At 40.5% G+C, this 23,778-nt stretch overlaps 1 protein-coding gene across 1 annotated transcript in view; it reads left to right on the plus strand.

Annotated features, from left to right (window-relative positions):
* The window catches only part of LOC140477585 (cell division cycle protein 20 homolog), a 71,785-nt gene that overhangs the window by 32,586 nt on the left and 15,421 nt on the right, over positions 1 to 23,778 (plus strand). Inside the window, exons 7-10 of the mRNA XM_072571613.1 lie at positions 1,717 to 1,811; positions 4,315 to 4,546; positions 7,173 to 7,298; positions 10,413 to 10,530. Coding sequence (XP_072427714.1) covers positions 1,717 to 1,811; positions 4,315 to 4,546; positions 7,173 to 7,298; positions 10,413 to 10,530 — 571 coding nt within the window. The remainder of the gene's footprint in view (positions 1 to 1,716; positions 1,812 to 4,314; positions 4,547 to 7,172; positions 7,299 to 10,412; positions 10,531 to 23,778) is intronic.

The following is a 23,778-nucleotide window of genomic DNA, read 5'->3' on the forward strand; positions in this document are numbered from 1 at the left end:
TAACCAAGTAGATTATAGCAAGCACTTCTGTTTTAATCAAACTTTTATTGCACTTCGAACTCAAGTAATGAATCCTGTCTTGTAGTAATAAGCTGGAGATACTAACAACACTGTAGGTCTGTCTGTCTTTCCTTCCATCCTAAATTTAGAGGGTTGGGTAATGGACTTTCATTGGATTGTTCCATTGCAAAGTGGTTTGCAACTGTGTTCTGCAGCATGGCTAACCAGGAGCCTCCTACTCTTATTGCCTGCCATTGGAAAAAAAATTAGGCTGACAATTACTGCCCTGTGGTTCCCTACTTTTTGACTCCTTTCCTTTTTGAGTAAAGGAATTACATTTGCAATGATTCAATCTAAGGAATTTACTCCCAATCTGGAAAATTGAAAACAATGCACTAACTATTCATTTTTCATTTCTGTTAAGACCTTAGGGTCATGTCCATCAGTATTCTGAACCTTATCAGCCCACAGCTTCAGCAGTTTTCTCTGTATCCCTAGTAATTGCAATATTCTTGAACCTTTCCCTTCCTGATTAAAAGCTATTACTCAGATGTTACTTGTATCATCCATAGTGAAGACTGATGCAAGATACCTGCTCAGTATATCTACCAGCTTCTTATTTTTCATTTACTATTTCTACAGAATCATTTTCTATCAGACCATTTTGTTAGCTCTTCACTTTATCAACTATTTATAGAAATTCTTCCTGTCTGTTTTTATATTTCCAGTTAGCTAATAGAATCTGTACTGCAATCACTTGACAGCAGCCTTTGTCACTTTTCACAAATTCTTGGCATGTACAGGCCTGACATTGCTGACACCAGACCTTTAAAATTTACATTAAAATCTATGTGTGCTATCTCCCAATTTGCAAATACATATTTTTAAGGCAGAGATAGATAGATTCTTGATAACCAAACTAATGAAAGATTTTCATGGGTATGTGGGACCATAGAATCCCTACAGTGTGGAAACAGGCTATTTGGCCCAACAAGTCCACACCAACCCTCCGATGGGTATCCCACCCAAACTCAATCCCTTACCTAATGCACCTAACCTACACACTCCTGAACACGATGGCTAATTCACCTAACCTGCACATCTTTGGACCATGGAAAGAAATCCGAGCACCCAGAAGAAACCCACACAGACTTAGGGAGAATGTGCGAATGCCACACAGACAATCGCCCGAGACTGGATTCCAACCTGGGTCCCTGTGAGGCGGTAGTGCTAACCACATGCCATCGTGCCAAGGTGAAAATCAGATCAGCCGTGATTGTATTGATTGGCAGAGCAGGTTCGAAGTGTTGAATGACCTTGTACCGTTTTCAAATGTTCACACGAGAGGTACCATGTGGATCTCATGGATTAAATAAAACCTTGTGTTAATAATTTTTAAAATACAACTCGTGGATATCTGTTTATATTTCAAATAGATGGATTATGGATGGAGGCCTGCAAAATTTGTTCTTAAACCAGCAAATAAATTATTTATATATGTAATGTTTTTCACCTTTAAGTGTTATAAGAATGCTATTGGCATATGGAGAAGCATCCTGCAAATTACAGGACACTATCTTCAGCAAAAGAGGATAAAAGGAGAGGTAACAAATGACAGTTCTCACTGTTTAGTTTTCATCTATAACAGTAGATTATGGTAAAATGGGAAAATTTTGTCACAAATATTTTTCATAAAAATTATTTTTAAAATTCCAGTTGTGGGACATTGAGACAAAGAAGAAATTACGCAACATGCATAGCCACAGTTCAATGGTTGGTGCTCTGAGCTGGAATAGCTACATTCTTAGCAGGTGTGTCTTTACCAATCCAACCACCACACAATCTCCATGTATGTACTCATATGTTTCAAACATTTATCTTATACTTAAGTGTTTCACAAAATTATCTTTAACAAGCCAGATCGTTGATTATTACAATTTGCTGGATTTTTACTCCTTCGATTAAACCCAGTTTTGTTTAGATAGTTACTGACAAAACTCTTATTTTACAATCCCTTCAACAGAGAAAACAAAAATGCGAACTTAAAATAAGATCAAACAAAATACCTTATTGGTCTAACTGCATTGCCAATTTGAAAAACATTGCTTTATGATTTTAATATTTATTTGTGGTTTTGAACCAATTTGGAAGTTGTAATTAACATTTCTCAGTCTTTCTGTGAATACCTTATTTTGTACACCTTTGTTGATTAATGTCAGTATTTTCACAGAAAGAGAAAAATTACCATGAATTTCAAACCCAGTGTGCTCTATGTTTTATGATAACATCAATCATAATTAATTGACACCAGACAGTCTGGCAGATAATTAAAATCCCCCGTATAACTAACTTGCTCTGTCCCACTGCCTTATATAGGCCCTGGTATTAACCTTTTATAGGTGAGCAAGGAGGAAGGTAGTGGGCCAATTAAATATACTGATCAGGTTCTAATGACCCCATTGGGACCTGCCTGCAATACTAACCCCGCGCTTGTATGACAAAGTCCTCTGGGTCTCTCAACAAAACCTTGGTTGTCCAGAGACCACGGCTTCCCTTCCCTTCTGATCTTTCTAGTACCCCCTCCCAAATATTTACCTTATCACTGAAGACCACTTGATTTGAAACCCTGGTGGACACCTTTATACCCTTTGTGAGACACAAAGCTTTGCCTGCTGTGTTTGTTTGAGAGACTCAAGTAGTTACACACAGGTACCTTGCTGTGAAAGGCTAAATAGTTTCCTGTAAGTTTGGCCTGTGGCTGCAGTGAAGATTTTTCCTTAAGACCATTAGATATAGGAGCAGAATTAGGCCGTTTGGCCCATCAAATCTGTTCTGCTATTTGATCGTGACTGATATATTTCTCAACTCCATTCTCTTGCCTTCTCCCCATTAGATTTGATCCCTTTAGAAATCAAGAACCCTTCTATCTCTGCCTTAAAGACACTAAATGACTTAGCCTTCACATCGCTCTGCAGCAGAGTTCCACAGATTAACCACTCTCTGGCTGAAGAAATTCCTCATCAGCTTCGGGCTAAAGGGTTGCTCCTTCACTCTGAGGTTGTGCCCTCAGGTCCTAGTCTCTCCTAATAGTGGAAACCTCTTCTCCGTGTTCACTCTATCCAGGCTTCTCAGTATTCTGTAAGTTTCAATGAGATCCCCCCTCATCCTGCTAAACACCATTGAGTATAGACCCAGAGTCCTCTAACCACTCCTGATATGACAGGCTCTTCATCCTCAGAAACATTTTTATAAAAGTCCTCTGGACCCCCTCCAAGACCATCACATCCTTTCTTAGATACGGAGTTCAAAACTGCTCACAATATTCCAAATGTGGTCTGACCAGAGTATTATACAGCCTCAGCAGTACATCCCTGCTTTTGCATTCTAAGCCCTTTTGACATGAATGCTAATATTGCTTTTGCTTTCCTTACTGCCAACTGAACCTACATGTTAACCTTCAGAGAATTCTGAACTATAACTTTGAAGTCCCTGTGTGCTTTAGGTTTCTGAAGCCTTTTCCCGTTTAGAAAATATGCTATGTCTCTGTTTTTCCTATCAAAGTGCATAAGTTATTTACAGGGTAAAGTTCCCTTTAACCTTCCCCAACAACCTGTCTCTAGCCACCCCAGGAATAGTAACATTTTTCAGAAACTTTCTTCAGAGAATCCCTTCGGCCCAACAGGTCCACACCGACCCTCTGAAGAGTAACCCACCCAGACTCATTCCTCTACTACTCTACATTTACCAGGTAAAAACAATGACTGCAGATGCTGGAAACCAGGGTCTAGATTAGAGTGGTGCTGGAAAAGCACAGCAGGTCAGGCAGCATCTGAGGAGCAGTAAAATCGATGTTTCGGGCAAAAGCTCTTCATCAGGAATCCAGGTCTCCAGTGCTGTGAGGCAGCAGTGCTAATCACTGAGCCACTATGCCACCTGTCTGGATGATATAAGCAATTGTTGCTAAATTATAAACAGTGTATCCTACCACCTTCAGTATGCCCAATAGGAACTGAATTACAATTGTTCACAGTTCCCTACATAGTATTTAATCTGCCACTTCTTTGCCCATTCTTCAAGCCTGTCCAAGTACTTCTGCAGCCTCCTCACCTCCTCAACAATACGTGTCCCTCCACCTGTCTTTATGTCTATAGTGTGGCACACTTGCGTATTGCTGGAAGCTAAATATATTAACGCATAGGGCCTTCCTTTTTGTAGAAAGGAAGAACATGTATATGCACTGCACCTGTCTCCACTCAACAATGGTGACTGCCATTTACTAATTTATGTATATTTTCATCTACTTCCTTTCTGTAGTGGCTCCCGATTTGGATCTATTCACCACCATGATGTAAGAATTGCACATCACCATGTTGGCACTCTCTGTGGTCACACCTCTCAAGTGTGCAGCCTTAAATGGTCACCAAATGGTGCAGTACTCGCGAGTGGTGGCAATGATGGTCTACTGAACATCTGGCTTAATGATCCAGCAGCCAACATTAACAGTAAACCAGATATGACCATTAGTAATCATCAGTCAGCTGTAAAGGTGAATGTGCTTAATTGGTAATAATGTTGTAATGCATGTTTTCTGTGTTCTGCTACCCATCAGTTCAAAACCTTGGTTTGGCAAGAGGCAGGTTGTTGGTGAAGATTAAAGAGAACTTTACTCTGTAAATAATCTATACAGCCTATTGCTCGATAATGCTCGACACTAAAACTAGATGCCCAAATAGGGAACATTCTTCCATCATATTCTTTATCTTGAATACTATAGGATTGCAATTTGGAAAAGCAAGTCTGAGTAGGAGTTATACACTTAATGCTAAGGTCCTGGGGAGTTTTGCTGAACAAAGAGGACTTGGAGTGCAGGATCACAGTTCCTTGAAAGTAGAGTCAAAGGTAGATAGGATAGAGAAGAAGGCGTTTGGTATACTTTTCTTTAATGGTCAGAGCATTGAGTATAGGGGTTGGGAGGTCATGTTGCGGTTGTACAAGACATTGGTTTGAAGTCGTTTGGATTATTGCGTACAATTCTGGTCTCCTTCCTATTGGAAGGATGTTGTAAAACTTGAAAGAGTTCAGAAAAGACTTACAAGGATGTTGCAAGGGTTGAAGGATTTGAGCTACAGGGAGAGGTTGAATAAGGTGGGGCTGTTTTCCCTGGAGCGTTGGATGCTGAGGGGTGACCTTACAGAGGTTTATAAAATCACGAGGGTCATAGATAGGATAAATAGATCGGGTCTTTTCCCTGGGGTGGGTGAGTCCAGAAGTAGAGGGCATAGGTTCAGGGTGAGAGGGACCTAAGGGGCAACTGTTTCACACAGAGGGTGTGTGTGTATGGAATGAGCTGCCAGAAGAAGTGGTGGAGGCTGGTACAATTACAACATTTAAAAGGCATCTGGATGGGTATATGAATAGGGAGGGTTTGGAGGGATATGGGCCAAGTGCTAGCAAATGGGACTAGATTAGATTAGGATATCTGTGGAGCATGGACGAGTTGGACCGAAGGGTCTGTTTCTGTGCTGTACATCTCTATGGCTCTATCATTCAATGACTTACTCAAATTTATGAAAAATCCCAATTAAGCATTTCCTTGGTAGCACTTTCAACTTTGGCACTATTTATTAGTGAATTAAATATTTCCTTTGAAGAATGTATGTTAAAAGTTATGAGGAGTTCACACAGAAACTGAAACAAACTTCATGTGTCAAATAGGAGAAAGTGAGGACTGCAGATGCTGGAGTTCAGAGTCAAGAGCGTGGTGCTGGAAAAGTACAGCAGGTCAGGCAGCATCTGAAGAACAGGAGAATCGATGTTTGGGCAGAAGCCCTTCATCAGGATACTTTGCCAGCACCATTCTCTGGACTATTATTTAAGTATGACTTTGAATTGAGTAATCAGAGCTCAAATGCCAGTGATGTACAGAAAACCAAGAATGTGTGAAGTTTAGCCATAACATAATGAAGCTCTTGATTGAGTTTTTCCTGTGATGAAGTTTGGTCTTCAGGTGCAACTGGACAAGAGTTTGTCTACACTTAATTCTAAGTGAAACAAATAAGTGGAACTTGGTTATTGTAATAGTTTGAGCAGTGGAATCTCAGACAAATTTTTTTTAGATTACTTGCAGTGTGTAAACAGGCCCTTCAGCCCAACTGACCCACTTCCCTACACCTAACATTAGTGACAATTTAACATGGCCAATTCACCTAACCTGCACATTTTTGGATTGTGGGAGGAAACTGGAGCACCTGGAGGAAACCCACACAGACACGGGGAGAATGTGCAAACTCCACACAGAGTCGCCTGAGGTGGGAATTGAACCCAGGTCTCTGTCACTGTGAGGCAGCAGTGCTAACCACTGTGCCACCGTGCCACCCAAATATTATTAATATTTTGAAGTTAGACAGAGATGCATGGAAATGGGAGGTATTCTTGTTATGTAAGTAAATATGTAGGATAATATGGGTCCTCGTTATATAGTATGTTTGCAATGACTACTGCGTGTCAGAAAGTTGTGTAGCTGTAGTGGTAGATCTCTGAGCTCATGCAACAATAGCCACTCTGTCCAGTCTCAAGAGATTATGAGAAATGTTTGTATAATGCTCCTGAGAATGTGGTTAACTATGATCTGACCTTGCTGGTATAAGACAGATGGATTGTCAAAGCAGCCTAATTATCTATTCTTTTTATTTTATGAGCTGTACATTCCTATGGTTCCATTGATGATACTGTGTTGTGCCATAATCACATGAGTCATCAAAGAGATAAAATTCATTCCTTCTTAGTAGTTCATCATTATGAAAACTTCCCCACAGAGATTCAACAGTTCTAATATTGGTGAATGGTAGTATTGCTGGGATAAATTGTTGGGTGGGAATTAAACTAAAAAAAAATCACTCAATCCTTATAAATACCACACAAGTAAAAATATAATTGCCTTTTCCACCCATACAGGCAGAAAAAAACATTCCAGAAACATACTTTATCTACTGGATGCCAGGTCAATCCATTGTGAAGTTATCATTAAAATGGATTATTGACAAAAAAGTGCACTGTATAGTTCGAATAGTATAAATATTGATATATTTGTATTTGCAATTACAGAAAAGGATAGTGGTGTGGTTAGACAAAAATTAAAATCTATTATTTAATTATAGTTTTGTTTTCAATAGGCCATGAACTGGTGCCCTTGGCAATCAGGAATACTTGCTGTGGGAGGAGGAATGAAAGATGGACATTTGCGTCTATGGGATACAAAGAGTGGGACCTGTATCGGAGATGTCGATACAAAATCACAAGTGAGTCAATAAGAAAACTTGCAACAGAATGAATGAAGTCTTTTCATTGGGAGAAAATGCAATATTGTTCATTGATCTTGCTTTGACAGTAGGAAGGGGACATGGGGTATTTATTTTCTATGGGCAGCTGGAAGTCTGTGGTTTCAGAATATATTGCTGTCTAGAGAGGTTCAACTTTCTACAATATATTCTAAGTCAGAAAAGATCTGGTCTCTTCTGATTTGGTCCAATGGCCTGCTGATTTGTCTGGCTCTATGGTCCGGGTATAAATGTTTTAGAGAAGTACAATGGAAAGTTGATGAGTGTGCAGTGAAGGAGTCTGTTCGATGTGTGCGAACTGTGCTTACTTCTTCAAGACTGCACTCTAAATTCTGTGCATTCAAATTGCTTTCATCCTTTTTAGGCAAGGTTTGCGACCATTACTACCTAAATAAGTTGACCGCATCAATTCTTATGTGAGTACCCGTCCTGAACAATGATGGACACAAATTAATTTCCATTGCTTTAAAAGCAGCTGACTTCATACACGTCAACATCTTTCCACCTTATTTTCATACATCACAGACATTTTGAGTCATGAGTCTTTTCAAAAGCATTGGTCAGCTTTAATAGGTCTTGAGGTTTGCAATGATGTGTAACATCTAAGGCTTGTCATGGTTGACCATATGTATGAGAAATATCTTTGAACCTTGTTGGGCTTACAGCCAGAATCTATTATATGTGTGTCTATATAAATGGACTGGTGGTATTTTGTAACCACAATAACGTTAGACTTGCATTGCTTAATAGAAATTCCTGGTTCTATTTCTTCCAATTGTTACTTATTTTAATTCACTAATGGAGTGTGGGTATCACTGGCTGGGCCAACAATTTTTGCCTTTTCCTAGTTGCTTTTGAGAAGGTGGTTATGAACTATCTTCTTAAACTCTGTAGATTGACACACAATGATGTTACAAAGGGAATTCAAGGATTCTGGCCCAATGATATATTGTTATATTTTAGATTTATATTTTAAATTTATATTTTAAATATTGTTATATTTAAGATGTAATCATTGATCCCAGTTGTGCTGACAATATTGATGAATCTTTAGAATATATTCTGTCAACTATGGCACTGTGTAATCTTTGAAAACAAGTTGTCTGGTGTAGACTGATCCTGTGTCAGCAATACATAACCTGCAGAACATCCAATCACACAGACCAATGTACTAAACTCTTGAGGCAATTTGTATGCTGGCCCATTAGCCCCTACAGAATTAGGTAAACCATCCAACTGCCGTATTCTCTTTGTTCATTTTCAGAGCTTCTGAGTATTTTGAGAAGAACTTCTAAAAAATGTTCAGAATATGGACAATGTTGACAAAGCCCTAGATGTTCTGAGGTCACATTGGGTAGTTCCTCTTGTTATGGACCAGGCCAGACCCCCTCAAAACATTTGAAGAAGATTGCCCAGATCCTAACTTTTGTTGTGGTTTTAGGCAGATGTGAAGTGGATGTTCCAGAAGTGATGCAGCTGGCCAAACCATTCAGCTTGGAGCAAAACAGAATTTATTGGCACATGAACAAAAGAAATCAAAATTTAAAATAACATAACCATTTGAAAATTCACCTGACTCAAAAATGCAACTTAACAAAGAACAGTTCCAATTTCCTGCAACATCCCTATGAACACACACCTTGGCAAAAGAGGGTAAATTCTTACACAGGTTCTTATAGGAGAGATGTCAAAGAGAGAGAGAGAGAGAGAGAGAGAGTTGGCTAGAAAACCTCTGTTGAATCAGAGAACCTTCATCCCCAGCAACTTTCTTTGATCAGCAACTTCAAAAAGACAGCTTGCTAAAGCAAACCAAAACAGAAAAATCCCTGAACTGGGAGAACTGGACACTCCCCTTTCATTGTACAAAACAACCAAACCTAAAAGCCCTTTTTTCTAATTATTGCCTTAGGCAGTATCTATTAGTCAGTATTAAAGTAGCCAGTTCAGACATATTGGCACCCCTGTCTTTATGACCCCTCTCAAAAAAAATGTAAGGGCAAAATAACCTGTTAAAAGGGCAGCATTGTCACACTCTGAACAACGGAAGGTATTATGGTAATGATATATCACTATACAAGGTTGGGTTGTGGCATTTATAAAATATGCATTTTGAAGTATTTGACAACAGCTCATGTGAACTGGAGCTAAATTGCACTTTTCCTACTGTTTGTTGTTATTTCCTTCTGAATCAGCGCACTTTAGTGAATGTGTCTCACAGCAGCATTCCTGTCGTCACCAGCTGACCTCAGCTGGTATAACCAATGCCAGATATGGGCATTTCATTAGACCTGCCAATGGATGCCTTGCATTTGGAATAGGAAATGGAATTCATGCAATGGTAGAAGAGGCATGAACACCTACATGGCTGACACTTAGAATCCTTCCCCTCAAGAAAGTAATAATGCTATGCGAACATATCATATGACACAGACCCAACAAATTCAACATATTGGATGAGACCTATTTCAACAAGACTTGTCTATGATTCAGCAAGGTGGCAGTTACCACGTTGTGCTATATATGGAGGTATGAAACAGCAACCATTGCATGGATAGCCTGACTTGTTGTGGTTTCAGTCATCGTTCTGTTGAACTTTTATGCAGCAAGTCAATTTTAAGTCACTTCTGTTGACATTGGGCTAGTTGAACAACACTGAGCAACAATTCAAATGTTTGTTTGATGGAGTAACACGTTTGTCACTTTTTCAGTGGAAGGGAAAATGAAAGCTCAACACTGCTATGAAATGATTTTATGACTAAAAGTAATAGATAGAGAAAGGTTCATTTCTTGCCAGGTCCCTATGTTAGTATTTTCTAAGCAATGGATTTGTCTGAGGCTGATGGCAATTGTTTTGAAGAAAAAAATCACAGGCAGAAGTCTGTCCCAACAAAATTCCATTTTAATTTCAATTTTAAACCTTCAGCAAAAATTGGTAGGAAGTCTTAAATGATGTCTTGGCCTGCAAGTTGGCTTATTTCAGGGACACAAGTTCCCTAATGATAAAAATGTGGAAGATCCCAACGTTTGCATAAAATAAAAAATTCTTACAGTTGATACTTGGTTTTGTTTCTTCAGATTTGTTCATTACTCTTCCTATCACAACACAACGAGTTAGTAACTGGCCATGGATTTCCCAAGCACCAGGTCTCAATCTGGAATTACCCAACTCTTGTGAAATCAGCAGACCTTAAAGGTATGACTCTTACAGATTATGAGAAAATATAAATATCAAGAGTCACAATCTACAGACATTTTCAGCAATATCTTGCGTAGTCAGTATAGATTACTGATCACAGTGCCAGAGACCTGGGTTCAATTCCCACCTCAGGCAACTGTCTGTATGGAGTTTGCACATTCTCCCTGTGTCTACATTGGTTTCCCCCGGGTGCTCCGGTTTCCTCCCACAGTCCAAAAATGTGCAGGTTAGGTGAATTGGCCATGCTAAATTGCCCGTAGGTGAAGGGGTAAATGTAGGGGAATGGGTTTGGGTGGGTTGCTCTTTGGAGGGTCGGTGTGGACTTGTTGAGACGAAGGGCCTGTTTCCACACTGTATGTAATCTAATTATCCAAGATTTTGCTGTGGCGAAATATCTTGCCAGCAAAACAGCATATCTGGCAAAGTATTTGTTCATTCATTGTCACTAATCAATGATAATCAGTCCCAAATTTCTGATGTACTGATAATGTGGCCAAACCCAACAGGTTTTGTCCAGGTTTGTTTTATATAAAAAATGTCAATAAGTAAAGAACTTAAGAGAGTCAAATGAAAGCCAAGGATTATGAATGCTGGAAATTTGAAATAAAAACTGAAAGTACTCTCTTTCTACAGATGTCACCAGACCTACTGAGTTTCTTCAGTACTTTTTGTTTTTATTTAGGATATGTGGCCATCCAGTGGCTGGAGGTAACATCTATGGCTGAGATCTTTAATATAGTATAAGTGAGTGGGAAGTACTGACATAGAAATTTGCAGTGGGAAATGTTCTGAAGGAAATGTGACCAAAACGTATGATAAAAAATGAAGTAAGCTTTATAGATCATGAAGAATCTGAAATTATTCCTTGAAGGTAGTATCCCATCACCAAGCCGCCCTTAATTTACATGTGCAAAGTACATGATACTGACCCAGCTAACTCAGAGCCAGCTCTCACACTGAACAGAACCCCTGACAATCCTGTTTATATCTATCAACCCTGATTGGACTAAGTTAACAGCCCCAATTGGGGAACTCATTCTATGAGGTTCACCTAGCTGACCTTGTTTCAATCACGACAGAATCCATTTGAGGTTTTTAATATGTAGATTACAGCCATGAAATCTCAATGTTTCGGGGTAATTTAGCTATATAATTAAGCTGGTTGACATGGGATTTAGGGCAAGACACAGTTACACTGGATCTATATTGTCTTGTCTCTGTTCAAATTTCCACATGAAGTGGGCACTGTGTTTTTTACAGGAGGAGTGACATGGCAGACTCTGATCTCAATGAATAACTAGTTCATTGTCACTTCATTGATTGCTTTTTTCTTTGTTACTTGTACAAAATCAAAGCTTCAGAAAAATGTTTAGGTGTCATGGCTGTAGGAAATAGCTACACCAATTTCTCTTCACCCTTCTCTCCCATGCTTACATCCACATGAAGGACACAAGCATGCTGTCAAAATATCCTCACAGGCCTGACTTAGAGATATTGGCAGCACTCAGAAGTATATTCATGGAACATGTGGCAGTTCCACTCTAAAATAAAATCAGGACTTTTATTATTAATGCTGAAGATTGCCGCAAGCCCATTTTCTTCTTAGTAAGTTGACTGGAAGTAGCAATGATGGTGATTCAAACAGAAAAAAGATGTAAGCTGTGATTCTTTTAGGCCTTTCAACAACAGCCCTTCCTCACTGAGAGTGTATATTGTTATACTGAAGTGGAATTCATGGTGAGAATAATTTTGAGGCTAGACAATAGACAATAGGTGCAGGAGTAGGCCATTCTGCACCACCATTCAATATAATCATGGCTGATCATCCTTAATCAGTATCCTGTTCCTGCCTTATCTCCATACCCCTTGATTCCACAATCCTTGAGAGCTCTATCCAACTCTTTCTTAAATGAATCCAGAGACTGGGCCTCTACTGCCCTCTGGGCCAGAGCATTCCACACAGCCACCACCCTCTGGGTGAAGAGGTTTCTTCTCATCTCTGTCCTAAATGGTCTACCCCGTATTTTTAAGCTATCAGTGCTATTATTATAATAGAGGAAATATGACAATAATTTCTGGATTATGTACACATCAATTAAAAACAGAAGTCCAGATTTTTTTGTCAGAGTTACTGCCATAGAATATACCATTGTAATCTACAACAAACAACTCAGCATTAAAATAAATGGAATGCACATGATTTTGCTATATTCTCTCAATAGTTCAGTACAAAAAAAAGCAACGAAAATTTAGGACTTGTATATTCAGGAGCAAGTGGATTTCTAATGGTGTTATAAATGAGACTTATTGGTGAAAAATCTCCCCAAAATTGAAAAATTAATTCTATAAGAATGGAGTCTTATTCTCTCATAAAGAAATGAGTGGTATTGGTCTAAAATATATAAAATCCAACTTTTGACACTTTTTCATCCTCTTATATTTCTACTTTAATCAAACTTGTATTTCCCAATCTTTATTTTGCTCACTGTGCACAATTTAAATCTAAATTCTATTTCTTGCTTATTGGAAATACTTCCTGACTTTAGTTCTTATATTACATTAAGGATTCTTCAAAATGATATGTTGAAGTACCTTATTGTTGCATTGTTAGTTCATATGAGCCACAGGTCATTAGAGAATAGTGAACTGGAAAACTTGCTGAATTAGAGGAAATCTCCACTGCCAATCTCCACTCTCCTGTGGGTCATTTTCATTGAAGTGAATATTGATTGCTATTGTTTAGCCACTGAGAGCATAATCCGGGCTCCCGTAAATGTTACTTGGTTACTGCTGTTAAACATTGTTTGGCTACAGATACAAATGATCTGACTTAATTTTTTTTGTGTGTTTCTTTGCTCTTGTTTCTCCCTTAGAGAATGGTATGGAATGTTGGAAGAATTTTGCAGCCTGTTTTAAAATGCATGTATGCTCCTTACATGGCCAAAAACACCTAGAGTGGGACTTGAACCTAGGATCTTTGTATTGAGGCTGATTCATCTGCTGCTGAGCAATTTAGGCTGCTCTATATGAATAGTTTTTATTAAGTCTGTGTCATACTAAACTAGTTATATAGCATGTGAAACTATACTGGAACAAAGGTGGTGACTGAGGCTTGCTTGCAAATTACTTCATTTGCAGAACTGTCTGGACATCTTTGTTCAGGATGTGGTTAGCTGTACTTCAAGTTGAAACGTGCCAAAATGTACTTCTAGATTGTACAAATTGTGATGGCTTTATCTCAAATTATAACTAAAATCATGATTATATATTCACGCAGTCAACATTTCAGCTACACCAGGATAGCTGAGTCACTGAACCATGAAGGTAATTTCCTATCTGATTGGCTGTATTTGTCTTGCATGTCCAATAGGAGCATAGTGAGCATAGTCTATTTGACAGATTCTAGGAAGAACATTTGGGTTGACTCTTACCAGTCATCAGTAAAGTGATATTTTTGTTGAGTTTCATGGAGTATTTCTTTCTATGAGGCCTAGTGAGTTTTCTCATGTACTCATCCCAAACATACATCATTAATTAAATTCCATGCCCCTATGGTGCCACACTTGTGAGTCTCTAGCTCTATTCTCCCACCCAATGTAGGGCAAGTAATTACTCCTGCAGGATCCCTGGCTCTATCTCTCATTATGCACCTGTCAGACTGTAGCAGCCATGCTTCCTGATGAAGGGCTTTTGCCCAAAACGTTGACTCTCCTGCTCCTCAGATGGTGCCTGACCTGCTGTGCTTTTCCAGCACCACACTCTCGACTCTAATCTCCAGCATCTGCAGTCATCACTTCTGCCCTGCAGCAGCCATGCCCAATTCATAACATTTGCCCTGGACATGGTGGATAAAGAGAAATTGGCACCCCATTTTGAGGATTGGAGGTCCAGCTGGACAGGGTATTGCAGTGGATGGCTGTCTTCTGCACCCAGGACTGGCAGAGGAGGCCACATCAGATGCTGCCAGCCATCCGAGTCTTAGACTTTGAGACAAAGCCAGTTGTTTGAAGCACACACAGTATGTTTGCCATATAAGCTGCTGACACCAAGAGTGACATAGTTTGGTGTCATACAGCAACATGTCCACTTCATTGACTGATTACTGCTGACAACCATGTCAAGCTGTCTGGCCTTGTGCTGATACAAAATGGCAAGGCGATGCAAGGAAAGGCAAAGCATTGAAGTAGGCCCTTGCTAAGAGAGCAGCTCTGAGATGCAGCCTAGTCCAATCAATTGGCTGGGTGTCTGAGCCTGCATGCACAGTGTCCTTGCAGCAGGTTAATGGTGAACAAATATGTGTTTCACTGAAACAAAGTTTAAAATGGAGTTTCTCAGAAGTTGATATTGGAACCGTAGCTTTTCCTGATGTATGTACATAAATGGTTGAGGTGTGCAAGGGACAGTTTCAAAGTTTGTGGACAGAAGTTGTAAACTGTGAACATGTAAACTTGTAAACTTGTGGACAATGTAGGACTTCAAAAATTGACAAGTTGGTAGAGTGGTCAGTTATGTGACAGTATGTGGTAAAGGCTTAAAATGTGACAGAACAGTTAGAGAGAGCTCTTTAAAAAGTGTACAATTCTTAGCTTCATTAGTAGAGGCACAGAGTATAAGGGCAGAGAGTTTATGCTAACCCTACATAGCATATGGCCTGGAGTGCATGAAGGTTTGCCAGAGCTCTCAGGGTTGCAGGCACCACCTGGCAAGAGGTGGGGTGGAGAAGATTAGTGGATATCAGGGTTGTCCTTCAGCATGGATAGCCATGGCCATTATAGGGACTCTCTATGGAAACCCTCAGGGAGGCTGCATGTTTAATATAGAAGCCTCCAGACATGACAAAGTTCTTATCCACTGTTGCTGGTAAAATCTCATGGTGGTGTAAAGGAGCAATTTGGTCATTAATTGGTCATCCTATTAAGTTTTTCTTAACTTTGTGGAGCCACATAGGGATGTCGTGGTCATTGGCACAGGATTTGGTGTATTCATCATTCTGGTGCGGGCAGTGTAACCCACACTATAGATTTGGGCCATAAGAACAGTCATTGCTGCTTGTGTACCTCTCAGTGTGCCATGGGACACCTGTAAAGGAGATCCGTCCAACCCAGGAGACTGTCAGGGGTTTGCCTCATGGTTTCCCAATATAGCAGTGGGTCCTGCCACCATAGGGAAAATGCTGCAGTTCTGGGTGCCCTGCTATAAGAAAGATGTTGTTAAACTGAAGATAGTTCAGAAAAGATTTACCGAGGTGGCCAGGAATGGCGGGTTTAAATTATAAAAATAGGCTAGATATGCTGGGACATTTTTCATTGAAGCGTAGAAGGTTGAGGGGTGATCTTATAGAGGTTTATAAAATCATAAGGGGCATAGATAAGGTGGATAACAAGGGTCTTTTCCCTAGAGTTGAGGAGTTCAAAACTAGAAGGCACGTTTTTAAAGTGAGAGAAGAAAGATTTGAAAAGGACATGGCGGGGTGGCATCAATTTTATACAGAGAGTGGTTCGTACGTGGAATGATCTGTCAGAGGAAGTGGTGTATGCAGGTACAATGTTTAGAAGACATTTAGATACTTACATGAATAGGAAAGGGTTGGCGGGATGCGGGCCAAATGCAGGCAGGTGGGACTAGTTTATTTTGAGAACATTGCTGACGTGGACCAGATGGATTGAAGGGTTTGTTTCCATGCTGCATGACTCTATGAAATGGCCTTTAATTTGACAATACATTGCTTCAATTGGTTACAAAGTAAGCAGTTTTACTGAAGATGTATGAAATATTGAAACCAAGGGTTCTCATTACATTTCATTTGGGAAGTGCACTAACCACACAACACCATTTTGGAATCAAATATTCAATTTTTTATGATTCTGTTGTGAAAAACAAAATGAACATAGTTATCACCATAGAGATCTGCTTTATTACCCACTGTGATTTGGTTACTCGATATATAATCATAACAAGACAGTTGAATGCTGAAGTTGTAAATTCTATTTGGGTTAATATTCTTCATGAGATAACTTGCTAAACTCCATAGGCCATCACATGCTACTGACATAGCAAACTAACTTCTTAGCAGTTGAAGTGGGGACTGGGGATGACAGTATGGATCCAAAGTTGATAGAGAACAGAGAATTGCTGTGAATGGTTATAACTGATATGATGGACACTGTTTTATTGTGTGTGTGTGTGTGTGTGTGTGTTTGTGTGTGTGTCTAGCACTTGGAAATACAGGTCACAGTTCTGATGTTTGCAGATAGCATAAAACTCAGAAGTTCAGTAAACAGAATAATAGATGGTAACTGATTCAGGAGGACATTGATATAGAGTCATAGTGATAGAGATGTACAGCACCGAAACAGACCCTTCGGTTCAACCTGTCCAGGCTGACCAGATATTTCAACCCAATCTAGTCCCACCTGCCAGCACCTGGCCCATATCCCTCCAAACCCTTCCTATTCATATACTCATCCAAATGCCTTTTAAATTTTGCAATTGTACTAGCATCCATCACTTCCTCTGGCAGTTCATTCCATACCACCCTCTGGATGAAAAAGTTGCCCCCTTAGGTCTCTGTTATATCTTTCCCCTCTCACCCTAAAGCTATACCCTCCAGTTCTGGACTCCCCCATCCCAGGGAAAAGACTTTGTCTATTTATCCTATCCATGCCCCTCATAATTTTGTAAACCTCTAAAAGGTGACCCCTCAGCCTCCAACACTCCAGGGAAAACAGCCTCAGCCTGTTCAGCATCTCCCAATAGCTCAAATCCTCCAACCCTGGCAACATCCTTGTAAATCTTTTCTGAACTAGGAGACAAAAACACATGATCTGAGAAATTTGCTCCTTTTCTGGCCAGAACAGAATCAATGAATTTCTGTGGCTGTCTTTCAAAACCCTCTCAGCCTCCAAAGGATGTCATGTCAGGTTTAATGAGGAGAAACCTGGCAAAAAAACAGTCCCATGCCAACCTCTGGCCTGTCACAATTGTGTTTCTGGAAGAAATGATTCTATCCAGCATCATTTCTCAGTCCTGGCCATACTTTATCACTGAGCTTGATGTGATTAAAGAAAAGGTTTAGATGAACTTTCAGGCTCAATTCAAACACTATGAGTCTGGGCTCATGCAATGCAATATTACTGACGAATGGGCAAACATGTTCAAATGAGACTCCCCTTTCAATAAGCTTTCCTACTGAGGGTGGGTGAGTGAATGTTTTTTCACTTGTTCCTCCATTTGTCTGTAAATAACAAACCCTAGACTATTCAAAATCGTGGTGGTTGTGCATTTTTGCCTCTAGCAGGATATCTTTACTGACACTATCTGATACTGCAGTGCTTACGTTATCACTCGTAAAGTAAGAAGCAAGGTCATGAATAGTGTAGTACTGAAAGATCCAACAGGCATTCATCACCACTCACAAACACTGTGTATGTCTCCATAATCTGGCAGCTTTGAGGCTAGGTCTTTCCTGGACCACAGAATTTGCCAGACTACAAGAGCTCAAGTATATTCAATGCATAAACACATTAAAAGTTACCTTGCCTCGTAACAACTGCATGCCCAGTGAATGATTTTCCAATTGGGCCGCACAAACAAGATTTAGGGTATGTAAATTAATAAAATAAAAAGTAATAAAAATTGTTGCTGGACCACAGAGATTTACTGACCTCAGAATTTTGGAGGTACATTCTGTACGTTCAACTATTCCATTCACAGGCACATCCATGTCTGAGTTAGCTGCTGAGTTATTTGGTTACAAAGAATAGTGTGTTTTCAACAGTGTGTCATGCTTCAAATGACCTGAGTTAATATGGATTCAGAGACCTTTATACTCTTAGTTTACATGCTATGATACAGAGATAATATCATGAGTGTATTAACACACTGTCTCTTGAAGGTGTCTTGAAATGCTGACTGTGTAACATTTGTTTAGAAGCATAGAAACATAGAATATAGAAGTCATACCAGACCATTTGGCCTATCGAGTTTATTCCACCATTCAATATGATCATAGATGATCATCCAACTTTCTCCTCATATACTTTAGTCCCTTTAGCTGTAAAAATGTATATCTATCTCCGTCTTTAAAACATTCATTATTTTGATCTCAACAACTTTCTGTGGCAGGAGATTCTACAGGTTTGCCAATCTCAGGGTGAAGAAATTTCTCCTTGTCCCAGTCCTTATTCTTAGACTGTGACCTGTGATTCTGGACTTCCTTGTCATTGAGAGCATCCTTCCTGTATCTACCCTGTCCAATCCTTTTAGAATGTTACAGGCTTCTATAAGATCCTCTCTCTTTCCTTTAAATTCAAGTGAATATAGTGTTAACCCATCCAGTCTGTCCATTAGTACATCAGTCCGTCACAACATGAATCAGAATCAAGATTAGAGTGATGCTGGAAAAGCACAGCAGGTCAGGCAGCATCCGAGTAGCAGGAAAATCAACATTTTGGGCAAAAGTCCTTCATCAGGAAGGGCTCACTTTCGCCACACCAGGAATTAATCTACTCAACCAAACCAGTACACAATACTCAGGTGATGTCTTACCAAAGCCCTTCTCTTATTGGAGCAGCAGGATATCTCTGCTCTGGTACACAAATCCAGTATATAATTTATTACCGCACTTGCATGTTTACTTTTAGTGACTGGAGTATAAGGATATGCAGGTCTTATTGCACCTTCCCCTTTCCCTATCTATCGCTATCCAGATTATAATCTGCCTGCATGTTGTCAATACCAAAGTGGATAACCTCATATGTATCCACAGTATATTGTATCTGCCATGTATTTGCCCACTTCCTTGTTCAAATCACACTGCTAATTCTCTGCATCCTCCTCACAACATTCCCTCCCACCCAGCTTTGCATCATCTGCAGAATTGGAGATATGACACTTAGTTTCCTTATCTAAATTATCTAAATTATTACTATATACTGTGCATTATTGGTGTACAAGTACTGATCCCTGAAGAATTCTACTAGTCACTGCCTGCCACTTACCAATTTATTCCCTGACATTTTTCCCTGTTTGCCACCCAATTCATAATTCATTTCAGTGCACAACCTGCATGGATCGGTTGGAGCAGCAGATGGACAAACTTAGGAGTGTGCAGGAGGCAGAAAACATCATAAACAGGAGCTTTAGAGATATGGTCATGCCCAAGGTTCAGGCTTATAGATGGGTGACCGCTGGAAGGGGTGGGCAGACACTGCAGGAGTAGCCAATGGCTGTCCCTTTGCTAGCACGTATACGGTTTTGGATATTGTTAGCGGGAATGCCTGTCAGGGGATGGCGACAGCAACAGCCAGAGTAGTGGCAGCATAGCTGGCACTTTTGTACGGGACGGTCAAAGTGCAGAGCAGTAACAATTGGTAACTATATAGTCATGGGTGCAGATAGGTGTTTCTGTGGGAGCAAAAGAGACTCTAAGGTGCTATGTTGCCCCCATGGTGCCAGAGTCAAGGATGTCTCCTAGCAACCACGGGATATTCTCAAAAGGTAGGACAAGCAACCAGAGCCATGGTACACATTGGTGCAAATGAAAGGGACAGGAGGAATGATGAGGTCCTGCAATGGTGAATTTAGGGAATTAGGTAGGAAGTTGAAAAGCGGGGCCAAGGGTTGTAATCTTGTGATTACTTCTTGTGCCACATGCCTGTGAGGCTAGGAATAATAAGATAGTACAGACAAATAAATGACTAAAGAGCTGAGGTAGGATAGAGGGCTTCAGGTATGTGGGTCATTGGGATATCTTCCAGCGCAGGTGAAACCTGTATAAGGATGGATTGCATCCAAACTGGAAGGGTACCAATATCCTGGCAGGGAGGTTTGCTAGAGCCACTTAGAAGGGTTAAACCAGTGTGACAGAGCAGGAACCAGAGCAATAGGTCAGCAAGTGAAATGATGGAGGAGGGGTCAGAGACTAATGGCAGTAGGACTAAGAGGAAGAACAGACAGAAGAGGCTTTTGAGCATGGCAGACTGGCAGTCTGAAATGTATTTGTTTTAATGGAATATGACAAGTAAGGCAGAGGAATTTAGAGCATGAATTAAAACATATAATTATATGTTAACAATGAACAAAGAACAAAGAAAATACAGCACAGGAACATGCCCTTCGGCCCTCCAAGTCTGCGCTGATCTTTGATCTAAACCTGCTGCCTATTTTTTAAGGATCTGTATCCCTCTACTCCCTGCCTATTCATGTATCTGTCTAGATACATCTTAAATGACACTATTGTGCCCGCCTCTGCCACTTCCGCTGGCTAAGTGTTCCAGGCACCCACCACCCTCTAACTTTCCACGCATATCTCCCTTAAATGTTTCCCCTCTCACTTTGAACTTGTAACCCCAAGTAATTGAGTCCCCCACTCAGAGAAAAAGCTTTTTGCTATCCACCCTGTCTATATCTCTCATGATTTAAATAACCCTAATCTACTCAACCTCTCTTTATAGCTAGCACCCTCCATACCAAAAAAAGCTATTACAGATATTTGGTTGAGAGAGGGACAAGACTGGCAGCTTAATGTTCTATGATTTAGGCAAAATTGAGAGGAATGTAGGAGAGGTGGGGAGTTGTATTACTGATTATAGAGAATGTCAGAGCTGTACTGAGGGAGGGCATCTTGGAGGGTTCAGCTAGCGATGCCATATAGGTAGAGCTCAGGAATAGGAATGACTTTTCTAGGTGTGTCCAGGAGTTTCGTGAAACAAGATGTAAATAGTCTATCTGTGGAATGGGCCATATTTGATCTAGTATTGGCAAATGAGCCTGGCCAGATGATTGAAATCTCAACAGTGGAGCATTTCATGAACAGTGACCACAATTTTCTAAGTTTTCAGTTACATTTGGATAAGGATAAGAGCAGTCCTTGGGTCAAAGTACGAAACTGGGGGAAGGGCAACTTTAACAATATTAGGCAGGAATTGGGGACTGTAGATTGGAGGCAACTGTTTATGGGTCTTGATCTAAATCTATTCTCAAAACTGTTATGTGAGAATCTTTTAAGGCCAGTTGCTTAGAGTTCAAGACCGGCATGTTCCTGTGAAAATGAAGGATAAGGATGGCATGATTTGGGAATCTTGGATGACAAGAAAAACTATGACCTTGGCCAAAAAGAAAAAAGGAGGCCTACCTAAGGTTTAGGAAACTGAGGACAGACAGAGCCCTCAAAAAATATAAAGAAGGCAGAAAAGAACTTAACCAAGAGTTGGGAGGGTGAAAGGAGACCATGAAATGCATGTTGGCAAACAGGATTAGGGAAAATCCTGAGGTGTTTTATATGTATTTAAGGAGAACAAGAGTAACTAAGGAAAGGGTATGTCCACTCAAGGAGAAAGGAGAGAATGTATGCTTGGAGCTGGAGGAAGTGGGTGAGCTCCCTAATGAATATTTTGCTTCAATATTCACAAAGAAAAAGGACATGGTGGATGGTGAGTATAGAGAAGAATATGTTGGTAATCTAGGGCACATTGATATAAAAAAGGTGATAGGTGTTTTGAAAAGCATTAAGTTGGATAAATCCCCTGTACCTGATGGGATCTATTTGCCAAGAGGTGAGGGATGAAGTTGCTGAGGCCTTGCATGAAATCTTTGTTTCCTCTTTAGTCACAGGAGAGGTTCCAGAGGACTACAGAGTAGCCAATGTTGTTGCTTTGTTTATGAAGGGCAACAGAGATATGCAAGAAACTACAGGCCGGTGAGCCTTACATCAGTGGTAGAGAAATTACTGGAGAAGATTCTTAGGGAAATAATGTACTCACATTTGGAAAATATGAACTTATTAGTGATAGGCAGCATGGCTTTGTGCAAGGGAGTTCATATCTCACAATTGGATGAAGGTCGACTTGATAGAAGTTTATGAAATTATGAGAGGCATGGATCAAATTGATAGTCGGAGTCTTTTTCTCAGGGTGGAAAAGTCAATTACGAGAGGGACATAGATTCAAGAACAGAATAATATAAAGGTAAAAGGGGGGAAATTTAAAGGAGATGCTAGAGGCAAGTGTTTTTACACAGAGGGGTGATAAGTGTCTGGAATGTACTGCCAGAGAAGGTAGTAGAAACAGATTCAATAGCAACATATAAAAGCATCTTAAGGTATCAATAAATAGGCAAGGAATAGAGGGATGTGCACTGCGTAGAGGCAAGGGGTTTTTAGTTTAAAAGAGTATCCTGTGTCAGCCCAGTCTTGGGGCTGATAGACCTGTTCCTATGCTGGACTGTTCTTTGTTCTTTACTTCAGTTATTAGGATAGATTGGGCCTGCTTTCCTTAAGTAGAAGAAGTCTATGATGAGATCTACTGGAAACTTTCAAAATTCTGACACTGCTGGAATATTGGTGTCTATCAGGTAGAAAATTTTTGAAAGTCAAGGTGAGCTTGCATATTGGCAATACAGTGTGATTTGCCAAGTCATGGAATTGGGGATCTGTACCATGTTGAGACAGTGTCTTGTCGTTTGCACTGTGGAGCTCCAATTACTTAGGTACATATCATTAGGATGTCAGGTGGTAACATGTTGGCACTAGGTCCTGTGTCAGATTTAGCTTTTAGAGTATGCTCACATTCCTTTTCAGGACAGATGACATTAATGGTTGTAACAGCTTCTGGGTGGGATCAAGTTGTAACAGCCTTATGCTGTTGAAAAGTGTAATGCTGGAAAAGCGCAGCAGGCCTGGCAGCATCCGAGGAGCAGGAGAATCAACGTTTCGGGCTTAAACCCTTCTTCAGGAATGAGGCTGGTGTGTCAAGTAAGCTGAGATAAAAAGTGGGCGGGGGGGTAGAATTTGGGGGAGGGGTGCTGGGAATACGATAGGTGGAAGGAGGTGAGGGTGATAGGTCGGAGAGGGGTTGGGGACGGAGAGGTTGGGAAGAAGATTGCAGGCCAGGAAGGCGGTGCTGAATTCGAGGGTTGGGACTGAGATAAGGTGGGGAGGGGGTGGGGAAATGAGGAAGCTGGAGGAATCTACATTCATCCCGTGTGGTTGGAGGGTTCCTAGGCAGACTAGGCGCTCTTCCTCCAGCCGTTGTGTAGCCAGGGTCTGGCGATGGAGGAGGCCAAGGACCTGCCTGTCGTTGGCGGAGTGGGAGGGGGAGTTAAAGTGTTCAGCCACGGGGCGGTTCGGTTGGTTAGTGTGGGTGTCCCAGAGGTGTTCCCTGAAATGTTCCGCATGTAGGTGACCTGTCTCCCCAGTATAGAGGAGACCAAGTCGGGTGCAGCGGATACAGTAAATGATGTGTGTGG

The sequence above is a fragment of the Chiloscyllium punctatum genome, chromosome 1 (genome assembly GCF_047496795.1).
Source record: "Chiloscyllium punctatum isolate Juve2018m chromosome 1, sChiPun1.3, whole genome shotgun sequence".
Lineage (NCBI taxonomy): Eukaryota > Metazoa > Chordata > Chondrichthyes > Orectolobiformes > Hemiscylliidae > Chiloscyllium > Chiloscyllium punctatum.